This window comes from Phyllobates terribilis, unplaced genomic scaffold (genome assembly GCF_046119375.1).
Source record: "Phyllobates terribilis strain yellow unplaced genomic scaffold, ASM4611937v1 Scaffold_4__5_contigs__length_816908805, whole genome shotgun sequence".
In the NCBI taxonomy this organism is placed as follows: domain Eukaryota; kingdom Metazoa; phylum Chordata; class Amphibia; order Anura; family Dendrobatidae; genus Phyllobates; species Phyllobates terribilis.
Window position 1 is genome coordinate 696,167,443 of NW_027362764.1, and position 20,071 is coordinate 696,187,513.

Here is a 20,071-nt window from a genome sequence, read left to right on the forward strand (position 1 = left end):
AAGCCAATGATCTCCTGCAATAAAAGTAAAATAATAAAGCAACATCATCCTTACCTTTCCATGGCTCCCACGACAGCTTCAGCTCTGCTACATCGAGATGACAGGCTGGACCGCAGCAGAACGCTGCCATCCAGTCTGTCATCCCGCAGACACTGAAAAGCGCAGGCATGCTTGCGCTACTCAGTGTCTGGCTGTGACGGCATCCAGATGAGCCGAGGTCATGTCCAATGAACTCGGCGCACCTCATGCACGTCACTGACAGCGTGGGAGAATTCTCACGCTGAAGCGCTGAGTGCAGGAGAATTTTCCCACGCTGTCAGTGACGTACATGAGGTGAGCCGAGTTCATTGTCGGCTCATCTGGATGCCGTCACAGTCAGACACTGAGGAGCGCAAGCATGCCTGCGCTTCTCAGTGTCTGCGGGATGACAGGCTGGATGGCAGCGTTCTGCAGATCCAGCCTGTCATCTCGATGTAGCAGAGCTGAAGCTGTCCTGGGAACCATGGAGAGGTAAGGATGAGGTTGCTTTATTATTTTTCTTTTATTGCAGGAGATAGTTGGCTTCAGCTGGAATGGGCGTTATGGTAAGTATGGTTTAATTTAGAACAATAAAGAATTGTGTCTTTATTTCAATTAAAGGACTTTATTCTGGGTGTTTGTGTTTTTTTTTTAACTTTGACTATGGGGTTAGTAATGGGGGTGTCTTATAGACGCCTCTCCATTACTAACCTGGGCTTGATGTCAGCTGGCATTATAAGCTGACATCAACCCCAACCCTATTACCCCCTGCCACCGCACCAGGGCAGCGTGGAAGAGCGAGGCTAAGTGCCAGAATTGGCGCATCCTATGGATGCGCCATTTCTGGGGCGGCTGACGGCTGGTGTTTCTAGCCTGGGAGGGGGCCAATATTCATGGCTCCCTTCCTGGGCTATTAATATCAGCCCCCAGCTGTCTGCCTAGCCTTTGCTAGCTATTAAATTAGGGGGGACCCCACTTCATTTTTTTGGGGGGGGGTCCTCCATTTTAATAGCTAGTAAAGGCTATGTATTCAGCTGGGGGCTGATATTAGTAGCCTGGGAAGCTCCGTGGGTATTACCCCCTTCCCAGGCTTCAAACATCTGCCCCAGCCGTCTGCTTAACCTCCGCTAGAGACTAAAATTACGGGGAACCCCACGCCAATTTTTTTTAATAATAAATCCTTTATTTTAATACTAAATGACAAGTACAGTAACCAACACTATCACTGTACTTATTATATATGTGACTGACATGTTTCTATCTATCTAATCTATGTGTGAAGCTCTATTCTGTGTGTTATAAATTGTCGGGTACAGATGCTGAATTGCCGGCCGGCTTTTTTAAAGAGACGGTGCATGAAAACACTATTATTTTTTTTGATAAATCCTTTACACTAAATGACAAGTACAGTAAACAACACTGTCACTGTACTTCATATATATGTGGCTGACATGTTTCTATCTTTCTAATCTATGTGTGATTCTCTATTCCTTCTATTCTAAATTGTCGGGTACAGATGCTGAATTGCCGGCCGGCTTTTTTAAAGAGACGGTGCATGAAAACACTATTATTTTTTTAAATAAATCCTTTGCAGTAAATGACAAGTACAGTAAGCAACACTGTCACAGTACTTCATATATATGTGACTGACATGTTTCTATCTATCTAATCTATGTGTGAAGCTCTATTCTGTGTGTTATAAATTGTCGGGTACCGCTGCTGAATTGCCGGCCGGCTTTTTTAAAGAGACGGTGCACGAAAACACTATTATATTTTTTAATAAATCCTTTACACTAAATGACAAGTACAGTAAGCAACACTGTCACTGTACTTCATATATATGTGACTGACATGTTTCTATCTATCTAATCTATGTGTGATGCTCTATTCCTTCATGTCTAAATTGTCGGGTACCGGTGTATGCCGCTGCTGAATTGCCAGCCGGCTTTTTTAAAGAAAGCGTCTTCTGAGCAGTTTGTGAGCTTTTGGACACCTTTGAAGGTGTTTTCTATGTGTTCCTATGTGTTTTTGTTTGCCTGCCATTGGTTTTAACGGTGTTCGACGGTGTTCTAAGGTGTTCGACGAACAGTTCCTCGAACATCCCGGTGTTCGACGAACCGAACCGAACCCGAACACTACGGGGGTGGCTCAACACTACTGGGCATACAATCAGACTTCACATTAAAAGAAAATTCCTCATCGGTGGCAGCATTAGGTCAGTGTATAAGAAATATTCCACCACAAAACAGAAGCAAGAAGGAGGTTATTAGGTGAAAGTAGAAGACGTTGTCTAAGGAGTAACGTCTTTACTTGTGGAGAGTGACATGCCAGTGTAAGGAGACTTATAGGCCATGCAATGCTCCTCTGGGAAATTAAATATGCAAACTGCCTTTTCAGAGAGGAAGAGGATTTGAACTCTAGTCCCACCTATTGGAAGTAGCAATCCTAAAAGTCAATGACGATCCTTTAATGAGACTTGCCATATGACTTAGGATATAAGCCAAACCAGAATCTCAATTTGCAGACGTGTTTCAGGTGTTGACCCTCCTCAGTACAAAGCAAGAGATCTGATTTGGTTTTTATCCCAAGTCATATGGCAAGGCTCGTTAAAGGGTCGATATTGACTTTTAGGAGTTTATATTTAATTTTGCTGAGGAGCATTGCATGGCCTATAAGTCTCCCTACACTAGCATGTCAGGCATGTTCCTCTACATAAGGAGAGATGTTACCCCTTAGAACCCAGTCAGAGGCTTCTCATAAAGCAAAATGAGATCTCTTGCTTTGCACTGAGGAAGGGCAACACCCCGAAACATATCTGGTAATTGAGATTCTGGTTTGGCTTTTATTCTAAGTCATGTGGCAGGGCTCGCTGAAGGGTCGATAAAGATTTTTAGAATATAGATCAAGTCCTCTTCCTCTGTGAAGAGGCGAATAGAATAGAAGACATTGTGTGACAACAATACTGCCCTTCCTGAACCCTTCCATAAATCGAATTAACAACAGGTCCCAATACGCAAAAAAACATCTAAAACAGACCCACCTACTATTTACAACACTTTTATTTAGATACTTTAAAGAGGGGGGCTTTATTATATCAGAGATACAATGAGGGTTGGGTAGGTGATCTTACCCTCACTGAGGGTAAGCCGACGGGGGACTCCATATCACAATCTTAGGGTGCCAATCTCCACGGCAAGGCGATAGACTGAATTAGGGCTAGATCACCTACCCAACCCTCATTGCATCTCTGATATAATAAAGCCTAAATGCTTCGCTCTGGGTGTTAGGTTCCTCATTTTCACTAGATCCTTTTTAGAGCATTGATTAATGGATATGGACATGGACACCTGTTTTTTTTTTTACCTGTCAGTGAGCTCGTTCTGTCTGAGAGTTTATAATGGTTTTAGCACTCTTTGGATAGGTTGCCAGGAGCATAATTTCGATCTGGGTGCTGCCGGTGAAAAATCAGACAGCACTCGGACCAATGTTATTGAATGCAGTGCAGATAAGTGATTTTTTTTTCCACGGACTGAACCTGCATGTGAAAAAATGGCAACATGTGCTAGTTTCTTCTGCATATCGGATGAGACTCTCCCATTCAAGTCTGTGGGTGCGCAAAAAAAATCAGATGCAGTACGGAGCCACAGTATAGCATCCGCTTTTTACAGATACATTGCAATTCTGTAACATAGGAAACTGCAAATGGTCCTGAGTGATGGTTGTGTGAAGAGTAGACCTTGTGCACGAGCACATAGACTAACGTTGGATTCATGTGCTGTCTGTTCTCCTAGTGGACTGCATATTGTCCAAAAATATCAGAATATGAAAATATGTGAACGTACCTCTTTTTTAGCATCTCTCAGTTGATTTATGGCCACATCGATGTTCAGCTCCCCTTTGGTGTTCTTTACGGTTATAAATCAGCTGAGAGAAGCTCAGTAGAAGGGATCATTCATACGTCAGTGATTTTGTCACACGAGAAAATCAGTCCGAGTTGAGAGCGAAGACATATAAAATAATTACAAAATCTCTGGTCAGGACGAGCTTCACTGATGGATTCTCAGTTAACTCATTCTGCAGCAACAATAGGTAGGGCAACACAGAAGCAATCGGAGGCAGGCAGTGTAGAACTGTCAATCAAACCCAATTGCAAAAATTATTTTCAGTCCAAAATGTTTGCATTTGAGTAAAAAATCCTGCTCCCATAGGAGTTCATATCTTTTAAAGTTATAGTCTTACAAAAGAAACAGTTGTAGGGAATTTTAATGTAGCTGATTTTATAGAAGACTATTTAAAAGGGAATTTGTCAGCATGATTTTGCTATGTAATCTGATATCCGCGTTATGTAGGGGCTGAGAGCCTGATTCCAGTGATGTGTCACTTACTGGGCTGTGATTTTGTTTAAAAAAAAAGTATTTTATCAGCAGGAGAATATCACCATAGGACTAGTTGTCTTGTGCCTCCTAGTCCAACTACACCCGACTAATGATTAGCAGATTTTTGCCTGTGCACAGTGTACACAGAAAGCAGCCAATCAGTGCTGTGGGCGGGGTTATACAGGGATCAGCATTTGATGTCTGCTAGATCTGCAGCAGAGAAGATAGTGATTGTATCATAGCTGCTGCACCTAGTAAACTAAGTGACACATTGCTGGAACCAGGGTCTCTGCCCCTACATCATGCTGCTGTCACATTATACAGCAAAAACTTGCTGACAGATTCCCTTTAAAGACAGAGGGAACTCCATGGCATAAGGGCTCATTCAGATGTCCGATTTTTGTGTACGAGTCCTACCCATGAAAAATGCGGATTGCACTCGTACCTATGATAGTGAATGGGGTTATTCATCAGTCCGTGCAAAATCGCGGAGACATGTCTTATAACGGCAATGTAAGTCTATGGGTTGGTGAAAAAAATCGGACTGCACTCAGAAGACATTTTTACAAACTGTTAGTCTATGTTCACACATCTTGTTTTTTTCAGCGTTTTTTATGCGTTTTTTTCATGCAAATTTTCAGCTGCGTTTTACAGTACCAGCAAAGTCTGAGATTCCAGAAATCTCATGCACACAGCTTGTTTTTTTTTTGTTCAGGATTTTGTGCCTTGCATGTTTTTTTTTTTTGCAAAATAGAGCATGTCACTTCTTTCAGCATTTTTCACCCATTGGAAGTAATGGCTAGTGAAAAAACGCCTAGTATGAACATAGCTATCATGTTTTGTTGCGTTTTTAGTGAAAATAAGCAAGTAGAGCAGTATGTGAAACATTAATTTTTGTGATTTTACCATCTTGTCTTGGTCACTAAGATGGTAGTTTGTATTAGGAGAGTTTAATTAAGTTAGTAATGTGTACAGTGTAAATATTGGCTGACCTTCCTGTGAGACTGAACAATACCTGTGGCCCAGGGAGGCGTGAAATTGAACAATGCCTGTGCAACTGAATGGCAGACCCCATAGTGTCATACAAACTCAATGCACTGCCAGTGTCTTAGGTAAACTATTCCTGAACAATTCACCTCCCCAACTGTTATTTTAATACCAGAATGAGATTTTTTTTTGCACTGAACTTTATGTACATGCATAAAAGAGATAAAAGGACAGTGAAAAAAAACCTCTGAAAAAAATGCACCAAAAAACAAGCAAAAAAGCAAGAAAAATCCTGAGCAACCTCCTGGAAAGAGATCGGGTTTTGCTACAGAAAAAAAACGCTGAAAAAAACATGATGTGTGAACATAGCCTTAAATTGGAAAAGATAGAGAAACTTTTTTTTTTCACGAATGAGAAAACCTGATGAAACTCAGACCAAACTTTTATAAAGCTCTGATGAATCTCTAACCGAAATCACTATTGAAACTTAGTTTTCCTTGTAAGTGAAACAAATTGACACATGAATGAGCCCTTTGATTATTTTCACACATTGGTTTTTTTGCTGCGTTTTTTGCAGCTAAAACCTGATCTCTTGGCAGTAAAAAAAAGCTGCAGACAAAAGGCAGGTTTCTCTGCCTTTTTTGCAGTATTACTTGCTGCATTTTTCAGTATGCCACAGTTCTGCATAAACAATACAAAGTGCTAGGCCGGCGTCACACCAGCGTATGTCATCCGATGCGAGAGCATGCGATGTGACATGCTAATGACCCTCGGCTCCTGCTCTGCTGCGAGCGGGAGCCGAGTGTGAGTGCCACTGTTCTGCAATTCTCTTGCATGAGAGGATCGCAGCACAGCTGTGGAGGAGAAGGAGAGAGTAATTTCTCCATCTCCTCCATGGCCTGACTCGCTGTATATCGGACTGCACTGAGCTGACATGCGAGTGTAGTCCGATGTTTCACTCACACCCATAGACTTGTATGGGTGCGAGTGAATCGAGTCTCACTGAAAATCCATTGTTCTCTCATACCGAATCAGCATGAGAAAATAATCCCCCCCCATAGTATAACTCTGGGCCAAGTCCTCTGCGATGTTTTATCGCATAGCACTCAGCTGTGTTATACGGCAGTGTGACACTGGCCTTAGGCCACCAATGCAAGACGTATGTGAAATCATAATGTTTTGGGTTAAAAGGTCAATTTGATCAAATGACTTGATCAAAAAACCTTTTTTGATGAAAAAGTTTATTATGTCTGAAAATATAATGACTATTCTGAACAAAAAGCTGGATTCATATATGAATCGCAGCCATAAACTAAGGTTACATGAGTTCATGACAAAATACACGATGGCAATCTTAAGAGCAGTGAGGGAAGTTGAACATTGTTTACTTTCATACATTAATAGGACATTGAGTTGGTAGGGCATTTCTTACTTTAACACATTGGCAGGGCATTGAGTTGGTAGGGCATTGAGTTGGTAGGGCATTGTTTACATATCACTAATTTGATTAATTTGTACTTGGAGACAGGACAAACAAAATCACAAAAATAAATAGGTTTCACATCCTGCTGTACCTGTGTTTTCTTCACCAAAAATGCTGCAAAAACTGATAACAGCATTTTTTGCTGTGTTTTTGCATTTACTCATTGCTGCAATAATTGACATGCTACAATTTTAAAAAATGCAGCAGTTTTTCAACTCAGTGAGGAGAAATAGCATGTGCATGAGGTTTCTGTCCCCATGGCTGTGCTGTAAGTATAGGGTGCTGTGAGACACTGTTTCCAGACTGCCTCTTCACTTTACTTACAAGGGCGATGGTCGCAGATTAGTGTTGAGCGAGTATGTTCTGTTAACCCTTTCGGCGAGTATACTCAGGCCGAGCACAGAGTAGTTACAGCTGCTCGGTGATAAGGTTGAATCGCTCCCGTGTGCATGATTTGCGACTGTTTGACAGCTTTAATACATGTGAGGAATGTCTATTTCTTACACATTCCTCCCATGTAATAAAGCTGTGAAACAGTTGAAATCAAGCACACGGGAGCGATTCAACCATATCACCGAGCAGCTGTAACTACTCTGTGCTCGGCCTGAAAGGGTTAACAGAACATACTCGCTCATCACTATCGCAGATAGCTTTAACTCGACCACAGGATGGCACGTTGATGAAGATTTAGAAGAAACTTTATTTTTCTTGCAGGAATCTTGTTACAGTCCATACAGCAGCAGGTAAAAATAACTTTTCCTGAGAGACAGGCTGTGAGCACATGAGCTTCTAATGGTGGTAAGATGGAGAATGAGGAGAAGCAGGGAGAAGAAGGGAGGGGTTAGTTACATCACAGCCACATGAGAGGGAGACAGGGAGAGAGAGGGGACAAACTTCAAGGAAAGTAAACATACTAGCAATGCAATAGAACAGTAATACATAGCAAGTGTAAGAAGTCCATTATAGTCCATGAAATTCCCAATCATGGGACATAACAATGAGGTTTCGGAAATGTCTGCTTTTGCTGCCACTGTAAAAAGCAACTTTCAATTTGCATAAGAAAAACGCTGCAAAAAATGCGACATGTAAACATAGCTTTAGGCTACATTCCCGAGATGGGCTTTTGGTGAGTTGCTGATTTCTGTACCTATTAACCCTTTCACGACATACGCCATACATGTACGGCGCATGGCGTGTCTCCCCCTCATCCCGGAGCCCGCACCTTTCCGGGGACATGACAGCTGATCTGATCATCTGTAATGTGCCACCGAACAGCTGCGGGTGGAATCGCGATCCACCAGTGGCTGTTAACCTGTTAAATGCCGCTGTCAATTTCTGCATTGTTGACACAGGGAAAATGCACAGTGTCAAAAACGCACCAAAAGCTCATCGTGGGCACATGGCCTGAATGTAGGAAAACTGCTGACCAGCCCCTTTGCTCCTTCAGGAGATAAGCTGCCGTCATGGGTGTCTTTCAGTAGCTCACCCCCATCCTCCCCTTAGATCACAAGCACATTCAGTGAAACCGAGCATGCATGTGTATGGGGGTGGGGGGACCAGGACTTGTTTGCTGGCTAAGGAGTATGAGCAGCTTTATCTGCCTCCACTAACAGCTCAGAAGATGTAAAATATTGCCTTGAATAAAATGCCTTATTTCATTGTGTTTGTGAGTATTTCTATATATTTTCAGATTTTCCAGGATCTAGGAGAATACGACACTAATGTGCTGTTCTCGGGCTGCAGTGGTAAGTACCGTCCATTGTATGGCACGGTGTCTGTTGGGTCTTCTTCTATATTACCGGATGTATTTTCCCTGCAGCGTCACTAGTGAAGGCCCTGATGTTCTGCGGCTCAGACTGTGGTCCGAAGCACAAGCATTTCTTCAGTACAATAAGAACTGCACTAGATGCCGTCAAACTAAAACCGGTAAAACATTTCACCTTAAAGGGCTTATCTCAGCTTCTTGTTGAGGAGTGCATTTTCCGGCTGTCTACTTGCTGGGGTGACCGCTCGGGTGCACTCTCTGATGCTGCAGGAAGAGGCTGCTTTGCCTCTGCAGCATCGGTGGAGAGCAGCAGCACTGAGCCTGTCTGGATCAAGCGATCCTGGCCAGCTTTAGAGCAGCGCTTACAAGTTCTTTTGTAAAGAGCTTGTAAGCACTGCACTCCTTGCCTAGTAGACCGGACACTGCTGATAGATTGTAGAGGTGGGCGCTAAGCTGGGAAATAAGCAGTGAGCAATCAAATGAAAGTTCCCTCCGTTCTTCAGAATGAAGAGGATTTTTAATAACAAGAAAATCGCAACGTTTCTTAATTTTGCGAGCACTTTGCAATACGACCCATTTAACATGATGATGAGAATAACCCTTTATTCTTTGTCACCTTTTATAATCGTCTATAATAAATGCTTAGAGGGGTTTTCTAGAAACAAGTTATCATCTATCCACAAGATTGGTAATAACTACTAGATTGGTGGTGGTCTCAACGGTCAGACCCCGACCAATCTGCAGGACGGGGGACTTTTTTTTATGATACAGCAATTTATCTTCCCCCAATAGTATTTGGAATGCGCCTTATATATTAGTTTATAAGGCTGTGTGCAATATCCAGGGGTCTGAGATCACAGATATCACCAATAATAATTTCCCATACAGCTGCCCCAAGAGGGGGGATTTCTAGCTACCAGCACCTTTCCTATTGAATATCAGCAACTGATGAGGGTTTGTTTTGGTGTCAGACACACAGATTATAATGGGGCAACTCCTTCCTTTTACTAAAGTGTAAAGTGACATTTATCCCAGTGCATGTCAGAGCAGTATATTATAATAATTCAATATAAGTTCTCTACTGTGAGAAGTCATGTTTTTTATTTAATGCGAATTAATGCTTAGTAAGCAGAATTGTAGGAATATATATATATATATATATATATATATATATATATATATATATATAAAATGTTTATATGTGTCATATAGTAGGTCACAGAACCTCCTTGTGCCCATATCAGATATTGTTAATATGAGTAAATTACATTTTTGCCCTTCTTTATTGCAATGCAGTGCCATCTAGTGGTAGTATTGGAGAAGTACACTTTAATTCTCCGACACCATGATCTCTACAAAATTGCATTAGACAGTTGCCCCAGGTGACTCTACGGATGAAGCAGCCATCCGTAACTGTAACAGTAACTGGTATGGACATCAAAAGCTGAAGGTGGAAGGGGTTAATCTCATGGATTGCAAAGAGAGAATAGATGACAATAGAAATGTATTGGAGAATTGCTCATAGTACAATTCCCTAATATACTCTTAAGGTGGAGGGTTAAAACTGTCAACAAAGAGTAGACGGTAATATTAGCGGATATCATGGACAATTTGATGTTAAATGTTTTATTACTTTATATTGCTATGGAAATTACTTAACCCCTTAACAACCTTGGGATTTTCCGTTTTTGCGTTTTCATTATTTGCTCCCTTCTTCCCAGAGCCATAGCCTTTTTATTTTTCTGTCAATATGGCCATGTGAGGGCTTATTTTTTGCGGGACAAGTTGTACTTTTAAACGCCATCACTGGTTTTACGATATCGTGTACTGTAAAACGGGAAAAAAAATCCAATTGTTTTTTTTTTTTACCACGTTCACTGAATGCTAAAACTGACCAGCCATTATTATTTTCCAGATCATTATGAGTTCGTAGACACCAAACATGTATAAGTTCTTTTTTATTTAAGTAGTAAAAAAAAAATCCAAAGTTTGCTTTAAAAAAAAAAAAAATGGTGCCATTGTTTGAGACCTGTAGCGTCTCCATTTTTCGGGATCTGGGGCTGGGCGAGGGCTTATTTTTTGCGCATTGAGCTTACGTTTTTATTGATAGCATTTTGGGGTAGATCCGATGTTTTGATCGCCCGTTATTGCATTTTATTGCAATGTTGCGACGACCAAAAAAACGTAATTCTGGCGTTTAGAATTTTTTTCTCGTTACACCGTTTACCGATCGGATGAATTCTTTTTTTATATTGGTAGGTCGGGCGATTCTGAACCCTGCGATACCAAATATGTGTATGTGTTTTTTTTTTTAATTATTTTATTTTGAATGGGGTGAAAGGGGGTGATTTAAACTTTTATTTTTTTTTTATATTTTTAAAAATATTTTTTTTACACTTTCTGCTTGCTTCAATAGTCTCCATAGGAGACTAGAAGCAGCAGTTGCCTGATCCCCTCTGCTGCATGCAAGCGATGATCAGATCGCCTGTATGCAGCATATGTGCTCACTTGCTATGTTTCAGAGGAGACAGACAGTCGCCCTGCAGTGGTTTGCAGGAGATCTCCACGTTTGGCAATGCAGACAGCTGCCTAGATAGGAGGCTGTGTTTAGGACCAGCGACTACCTCCCTTGACTCTGCATGTATATATAACTGGTGTGTCTAGGTGGGTGTCGCCGGTTATACTCATTTCTACTTGGAACTTGGCTGAAGCATCATTACGTCCTCTCTGGAGTCTTGAGGCCGTTTGCCCTGTTGGAGTTCTTCTAAAGCTGAGTTGTTGTTCCCCTGTGTTGTGCTCCCCTTTTGTCTTTAGAGTGCTAGCGGAGGTTGACTAGTGCCCATCTTCTTCCACCCCCAGCTATAGCCTTACGCCAGGGATAGTAGGGCGAGGCACATGATCGGCAACAGCTGCGGAGGCTGTATAAGGACGTTAGGGAGAGACAGGGTGACGCTAGTCCAGATTAGGAGGTCACATCTTCCCACTTTCCCTAGTGTCTGGGCTCCCTTTCCCTTTCCCCCCCTGTGTTGCACTCACACCTGGCGTAACTCTCTGTGTTGCACTCACACCTGGCGTGACACTATGAGCACCGACAACTGGGCGGTGCTCATAGCAATCAGTACAAGACAACCACAGAGGTCTGCTGCAGACCCCGTGATGTTATGCCCACCCATCGGTGACCCGCGATCACGTGACGGGGTCACCGATGGACGGGGCTAATGCCGCACTTCCAGTACAGCGATGTTACATGCCTCTGTCAGAGATTGACAGCGGCATTTAACTAGTTAACAGCCATGGGTGGATCGCGATTCCACCCGCGGCTGTTGAGGGCACATGTCACCTGTATAAATCAGCTGACACCTGTCCGGTTCAGTGCGGGCTCAGTGCCCCAGGCCAGAAAGGAGTTAAGGCCACATTCACACGTTCAGTATTTGGTTAGTATTTTAGATCCGTGTTTGTAGCCAAACCCAGGAGTGGAGCAATCAGAGGAAAAGTATAATAGAAACATGTCACCACTTCTGTATTTATCACCCACTCCTGGTTTTGGTTTACAAATACTGCGGTAAAATACTGACCAAATACAGAACATGTGAATGTTGCCTAAAAGACCTTAAAGCACCGCTCCAGTGTTTTTCTTTTTATTTCCCTGCTGGAGTGGTGCCATTAGTCCAAGTACCATGATCCTAGTATTATACTTGCCAGTCACCGTCTTCAGCTCTTCCCAGCGCCACTCTGGTCCTATGCTGCCATCTTGTGACCACAATTTCTGACTGACCGGAAGTCAGAGGTAACGGTCACAATCTCTCAGTGTAAATCTATGAGATCCTTGTTTTGGCCTCGTTCTGCCTCTTATAGACTTACATTGAGTAGTGACCTCCGGATCACCCAGCAAACTTTGAAGCAATCCGGCAGGTCACAACCTACAGAAGACCGGAGCGGCACCGAGAACAGATGAAGATGGCGGCTGGGGAGTATAAGACTGGGAGCAGGGAACTTACATTAGTGACACCACTCCAGCAGGGAAATAAGAAAAAAATTGCTGGAGTGGTGCTGTAAATGTGGAGATATATGTTACCTTGGTTAGTTATATGACTGATTTTACCATGTTACCTTTCTCTAGTGCACTGGATCCAGTCTGGAAGTTCTCGACTCATCTGACGCATAGGACAAGAGCTGGAGAAGTAATGGACTTTATTTATTCTGTGATTTTCAGCTGGGTGAACATGCAAAACAATGGGCCCGATTTATCAAAGCTTTACTTTGAAATCTTACAAAATTTAGACGCAACTCGTAGTTGTTCTTACATTGTGCAATTTTTGGCATCTTCATGCCCGTTTCTCTGAACTTCACTAAAGTGGGCAGAGCTGGAGCACGACGGTGGCAGGGGCATGACACCACAGCTCCTCTAATTCATGACAAGCTCTGGAGTTCCCTACCCCAGAAATCTCACTCCAGTACCTGACTGGAGTAAGATTTCTAGCATAGGGCACAAAGGAGCATGCCACTCGTCAGATGCACCAGATTCATGAAGAGGCGTGCACCTCCTCTGACTGCAGCACGCCCCCTTATCAAGACCCAGAAATGGTAAAGGGATCGGCAACACTGCAGTAAAGGTTTCGTGATCAGCAGCAAGGGACGTGTTCTTATCAATAAAAGGTAACATCAGCCACAAAAAGATGAAGGCTTGATGCTTTTGCAAAGATGAGAATATTTAGAATATTTATTAGGATCCGGCATAAGTGAACACAGATGAATTCCAATGTTTTGACCAGTACAATGGTCTTTGCATGACATAATCCCACACATCATCATATACCCAGCTCTTTACTCATACATTGGAGTTCATCTGCTTTCACGAATGCCAGACCCTCATATTTATACTCATCTTTGCAAAAGCATCAAGCCGTCATCTTTCTGTGTGCTGAGGCTACCTCTTATGACCCTCGTCATCACCGGTCTTGATGAGTTTTCTTAATGAATACTCTAACTAAACTTTCATTTCTTTTTCATCCACCATGGAACGTTATGAAACTTTGCAAATCACTTTATTAGGGGATTTGTCTTCACTCCTGTAAGAAAAAAATATGATATAAATGGCTGCCAAGCGCTTGCGTTTGTACCAGCCTGTTTGCCTGCCTTCACCTGCATTGATATCAGAGAATAGTCATTTGGAGTACAGCTGATGGCAGTGAAAGGGTCAGCACGTGTTCTCTTCTGAGTGTTGTGCAGTTTGCCCCCTATTTTGTTCCCATACCAAACCTATGTTTGATTATATTTTACAACCAGTGGGGACGATCCTTGCACATATTCCCAGGATCCCTTCTGCCAGGGCCCTATATGCGTGATCTATGGTATATACAGCTAATCTTAGGAATTGTACAGTGTACTTCCATTATAATCAGAGGAAGAACCGATGTGTCTTGGAACACTTGTAACACCATCTGTTTGCACAGAAAAATGGTGCATAGTGTGAAAAAAATATTACTGTGTGATATGTGTAACTACAGATGTAGCATCTGTTAACTTAACCCACGTGGTTGTCGGCAGCCTTTTATTTCCTTTGTATTAGGAGCAAATAGCATAAATAGCACTAAAGTTCACAAATTGAAACACGTCACATTTATTAGTCACCTGCACCATTTTTCATTTTGTTCCAAACACTGAACCCTATTTGTTCACATATGTGATTGTTAATTACACAGGTTAAAGCGAACCATCAGTAATGCGTGGGGCGGGGCAGTGCAAAATATTATGAAGGACACCAATTACAGCATCATTTTTTATATATGCAAATTAGATTCACAAGTGCACTGGGGACGTATCAGTGCACTGTGCACTTGCAGTCTGTGGCACCACTTTACTTCTCCTGCTTCTTGATTGACAGCTGAGACAGAGGCACGGGTACACAATGTCACCTCTGCTTTCCGATCTAGTGAGCTCCAACACAGAGACCAAAACCTGATGTGTAAAATATACTACTGCAATCAGAGCAGGCATCTGATGCTCCACTTCAGTGGTCTCCAACCCTTTCTGAAACTACAACGCCCAGCCTGCGCTGAAAGCCCACATCTGTTATGGCATTTAAGTGTTTTTTTCATAATCATAAATGGGTAAAATTTAAATTTGTATATAAAACAAGTAACTTTGCAGTGTACCAGTGTACCTCTTATTAAAAATCCCCCCCCCCCTCCACTCATGAGAATGGAGGGATTTTCATTTCTATTGCCCAGGTTGCAGGCCTCTACAGCTGTCTATCAGTGATTTCCTAGGCAAAGAGTGCAGTGCTTGAAAGCTCTTTGCTACAGACTTGTAAGTGCTGCACTGAAGCTGTCTGGATTGCTGGATAGCTTCATTGACACTGCGCTCCTCCGATGCTGCAGAGCGAAGGCTGCCTCTCCTAGCTGCTAGAGTGAACACAGTTTGGCCCAGTGGCTCAAACAAGTCACTGGTCCAAACTGTCAATCATTAGGAGTGTACTGTCACTGACTCAGCAGGAGGAAGCTGGGAGGATGTGAAGCTGGGCGCTCCTGATGACCGATCATGAGAATAAGGTGGGAGGATGGGGAGCTGGGCACTCCTGATGACCGATCATGAGAATAAGGTGGAAGGATGGGGAGCTGGGCGCTCCTGATAACAGATCATGAGAATGACCGATCATGAGAATAAGGTGTCATGATGGGGAGTTGTGCGCTCCTGATTAACCAGTCATGAGAATAAAGTGTCAGGATGGGGAACTGTGTGCTCCCGATTGAACGATCATGAGAATAAGGTGGAAGGATGGGGAGATGTGCACTCCTGATAACCGATCATGAGAATAAGGTGGGAGGATGAGGAGCTGGGCGCTCCTGATAACAGATCATGAGAATAAGGTGGGAGGATGGGGAGCTGGGCGCTCCTGATGACCGATCATGAGAATAAGGTGGGAGGATGGGGAGCTGGGCGCTCCTGATAACAGATCATGAGAATGACCGATCATGAGAATAAGGTGTCATGATGGGGAGTTGTGCGCTCCTGATTAACCAGTCATGAGAATAAAGTGTCAGGATGGGGAACTGTGTGCTCCCGATTGAACGATCATGAGAATAAGGTGGAAGGATGGGGAGCTGTGCACTCCTGATGACCAATCATTAGAATAACTTTTTTAAGGGAGTTGCTTGATCAGAGCTGAATAATTTATGTTTTTTTCAATTAAATAAAGATAATTATGTGTAGAATATAAGGCTGGACATTGATTATTCATGTGTGAATATAATACATTTTAAAAATCAGTCATAAGTTAATGTGATTTTCCCTGTTTCATTAATTTACCCTGTGGGTCAGTGAAGTTCTTAATTCACAGTCCAGAAGTGACCAAACCTGAAGATCTTAAAATGGGTTCTCTACTTTGGACAATTTCCACTTGTTAGCAGAGGACCTTTATAATAAGCAGCTCACAAGATGTCATCCTGCTGGGACCCTCCACAATCAGCTATCATCTGTGAGGAAACCTAGCAGTACGTGTTCATTTATCCTGCAGCGCAACCATATCAAGGAGGAGTCTGAGTAATGTAGTACAGGACAAGTCCTCCAATGCGAGATACCCTCTTTGCCACTGTCCATCACTCTAGCCAAGTGATGAGTATCCTAATCTGCGTCCCCCTATATTACCTCAGTATCGGCACACAGACACGCTGTGGTTAACAATGATATGGCCGCTGTTTCTGGCATTATGATGGTTGCACTGGTATATACTGTGTCTGAGATTGTTTTGTGGCACCGTGGCTATTCCTATCTGACGATGTTTGGGCAGCATTTGTTGTGGGAGCAGTGTGGTTTTCACATTGGGAACTGTTTTGGTCACTGTAATGTGGATACTATAGCATTTTCTCTGTCAGTCTTGCACCTATAGCCCACTGGAGTAAGGTGCGCCAAATTTATGCAGAGGCACCAAATATTAGAATTTCTGCCAGCGTAAATATCGAGTACACTGTATGCCAGTTATCTCGTGTAGATTCTAGTAAATTTGTTGCACTGCTAGATACGACACCTTCTTTCTAAAATGTTCTGGGACTGGAAGAAATGGGCAAAAAGTGACAAAATGTTGCACAAAATGTCAACTGTTGACCCGGTTTTCTGGCATAGAGGTGATGGCAAAATCCCGCCTATGTATACTGCATTGGGTGGTGTATTTTGGTTGTGACCTAACAACCTAATCCTTTGGCTATCTACCAACCTGACATCATCTTTTTTCTAATTCGCGATGAGCGAACCTGAACTGTAAAGTTTGGGGTTCGTACCGAACACCTAGTGTCCAGTGCTGAACTCAGAACATAGACTTCTCCCAAAAGTCCGATTTAGAGAGAGAGAAAGAGATTCAGGTTCAAGTTCTGGTAGAGTTCTGGTACCCGAACCGAACTTTGGACAAAAGTTCGGATGACCCGAATATCCATGGGGTCTGCTTATCCCTAGTCACCAGGCTTTACTCACCCTCTTAGCAACTTCCTAAAAAACCCCACCCCACAACAGACACCCTGTAACAGGTGGAATAATGACATTTGCTTGACACTACAGTGTAGGGACAAAGTGGATGGTGAGAGGCCGTGGTCACTATCACACTTGAAATGTAAGGAACCAGACTTTTTACTATCAGTATCATTTCTATATTTTATATTCTCACAAATGTATGCACTTTATAATTACCTGCAAATTTAATTAGAAAGGAAAAACATAACTTAGCCTTTCTCTATGCACATTTATTCCTACTTGCATTAACACTTGGATTTATCTGCTACAAGTCCTTGATTTCCATTGTTCCTTATCCTACTGAGATCCACAATATATGAAAGGTACATTCTATCTATTCTACTGATCTACTGAGATCCACAATATATGAAAGGTACATTCTATCTATTCTTGTTTACTACCTCGATTACTTTTTCCTGGCAATTTATGGAATTTATTTTTCCTCTAAATGCAATGATTTTTCCTGTTTAAATATTTTCTATATGTTTCATAAAGATCAGAATAAAAAAACATTAATAAACATATAATGTTTGGGTGTAGTACCTTGTTGTTGTCAGCAGATGTCTCCATTGGTCCTCTCCAATTTCGAGGCTCCACATGACTGAAATATTATTACTTCCTCATTAAGACTAGTTTTCTATTTTACGTTTCAATTTTGAGACAAAAGCGTTTCATTCATTAATAAACTATTAGTGGATATATTAGAATTACAGTTTTGACTGTACTTGTGATTACTGCATTTACCTTATTGCAAAATGTCGCTACAGAATTTGTATAAAATCACCCCATTTTAGGTTATAACCTAGCAGGACACTTGCTAGCAGTAGCCCATTGATGCTGGAATAAAGGGGTATTCCAATCTCATACATTTATAACTTATCTACAAGAAATGCCATAAATGTCTGATATGGTGAGAATGGGTCCCTGTTGCACCGTGGGGTATGGAGAGGTGATCGTGCATGTGTCTGTCTCGTTTGTATGGGAATTTCAAAAATGTGGAAAGAGTGCATGGGCTAAAGAACAGGTTGAAGCCTCCAAACACCAGTGAAAAAGTTCCTTTCTGTGTGTATGATGTTTCATCATCCAGACATTGTCTATGGCAGCCATACACTTCTAGCTAATGTAGCATTTGGCAACCATTGCTCACATCAAGGAATGAGAGACTCTGGGTTATCAATGTTTCTGTTTATACAGAACTTGATTATCAGTATATTCCTGGTGATAGCGGGCACAATGCTTAACATTTAGCATCTGTCAATAAGAGAGGTTCTAGCTTTATGGTTTTCAGTGCAGGCACAATACTTGAGCGTCACATTATAGTTGCATGACACAACCTACTTAGTCCATTCATTCTTCCTATATCTCCAGGGTGACTATTGCCCAGCTTCTGTGCAGTCAAACCCAGTATTTTTTCACCATAACTCAGAACCTGGTCATCACTCGCCCCTCAATACCAACTATTCGGTCACAGGGTCCTCCTATTTGCACTTGTGGCTCTGTACACAGCTGAAAATGAGCTTGCATCTGCTGTCTACTATAATTCTGGACATAAGAGAATCCAAACTGACATTGTTCATCCAGGATACTTCTTGCTATCACTGCTGTTTTCCTTCCTAATACATTCCAACTAATACTAGAACTCTAGCATCTGCCTTTTATAAGTAATTCGTCAGAAGTTTTTTTCCACTTAATCTGAGATCAGCATGATGTAGAGATAGGTACCCTGATTCCAACAATGTGTCACTTACTGGGCTGCTTGCTGTCGTTTTGATAAAATCACTGTTTTATCATCAGGAAATTATCACTAGAGGAATAGAAACCTGCTGCAATGTGGTCCAGCCACACCCCCACCAGTGATTGACAGCTTGCTGCCTATGCACAATCTACACAGGAAGCTGCCAATCAATGGTGGGGGCGGGGTTATACAGAGCTCAGCATTTAGAGAACTGGTAGATCTGCAGCAGATAAAACAGTGATTTTATCAAAACTACAGCTAGCAGCCCATTAAGTGATATATCGCTGGCATCACGCTGCTGACATCATTCTCCGGGGCAGCATAGGCGATGAACGTCAGAATGGTAAACGTTCCAATGGAGCTGAAGAAACCAAAGATGTATTGTAATGGAGAATTTAGTGAGGTGGCAGTATAAGAGGATGGGGAGCAGGAAGAGACATTCAAGAAGATAATATGATGTGAGGGCACTGGTGAGGAAATAGCATATCTGAGGAATAGATGAGGAAACAGTACGGGGAGCAAGGGGTGGTGGGTTAATGTGTGCAGAAACAGTATGACTAATGGGGATGTGTGAGGAGATTGCATGGAAAGGGAGTGAAAAAAAGTGTGAGAAGACAGTATGGGGAGTGGGGGAAATGTGTGAGGAAATAGTGTGGGAAGGGAAGGGGGAAATATGTGAAGAGACAGTGGGAGGTAGGGGAAATGTGTGAGGAGACAGGATTAAGGGAAATAGAAGAATAGTGTAAGGAGACAGTATGGGGGGAGAAAAGTTTGTGGTGACTCAGTACAGAGACTGGGTAATGTTTGTGTGTGTGTGGGGGTGCAGTATAGAGTGAGTGCAGCGTGCCAAGAAGGGGAACTGTGAGGAGGGTGCACAGTATAGAGACTGGATGATGTGCGGGGCAGTATAGAGAGGGTACGGCATGCAGAGAAGGAGTAGTGTGAGGAGGGGGCACAGTTTAGAGATTTGGCAATATAGAGGGAAACAGTGTAAGGGGACCATGTAAAAAGGGGGCCCAGTAAGGAAAGAAGAAAGCAGTGTGGAGGGCATGTACCTTAAGAGAAACAGTGTGGGGGTTATATTATGTGTAGGAAGCACAGTAAGACTCAATTATTTATTCAGGGGCACATTGTAGGGCAGATATTTTTTATTCAGGAGCATTATAATGACACTGCAATCTTTAAGTATAGTGTTAAGATATGCT

General features: G+C 42.4%; 1 protein-coding gene across 2 annotated transcripts in view; it reads left to right on the forward strand.

The window, feature by feature from the left end:
• SLC26A7 (solute carrier family 26 member 7) overlaps nucleotides 1-17,561 on the forward strand; it is a 96,999-nt gene extending 79,438 nt beyond the window's left edge. Inside the window, exons 16-19 of one of the 2 annotated variants that reach the window (XR_012320170.1) lie at nucleotides 8,555-8,609; nucleotides 8,684-8,790; nucleotides 12,750-15,230; nucleotides 15,399-17,561. Coding sequence is in view for 1 of the 2 variants with exons in the window: in XM_073679575.1 (XP_073535676.1) it covers nucleotides 8,555-8,609; nucleotides 8,684-8,790; nucleotides 12,750-12,794 (207 nt within the window). In the remaining variant the exon portion in view is untranslated. Of the gene's footprint in view, nucleotides 1-8,554; nucleotides 8,610-8,683; nucleotides 8,791-12,749 lie in introns of both variants that reach the window. The other variant, XM_073679575.1, reaches the window with a different exon arrangement.
• The last annotated feature ends 2,510 nt before the right edge of the window (nucleotides 17,562-20,071 follow it).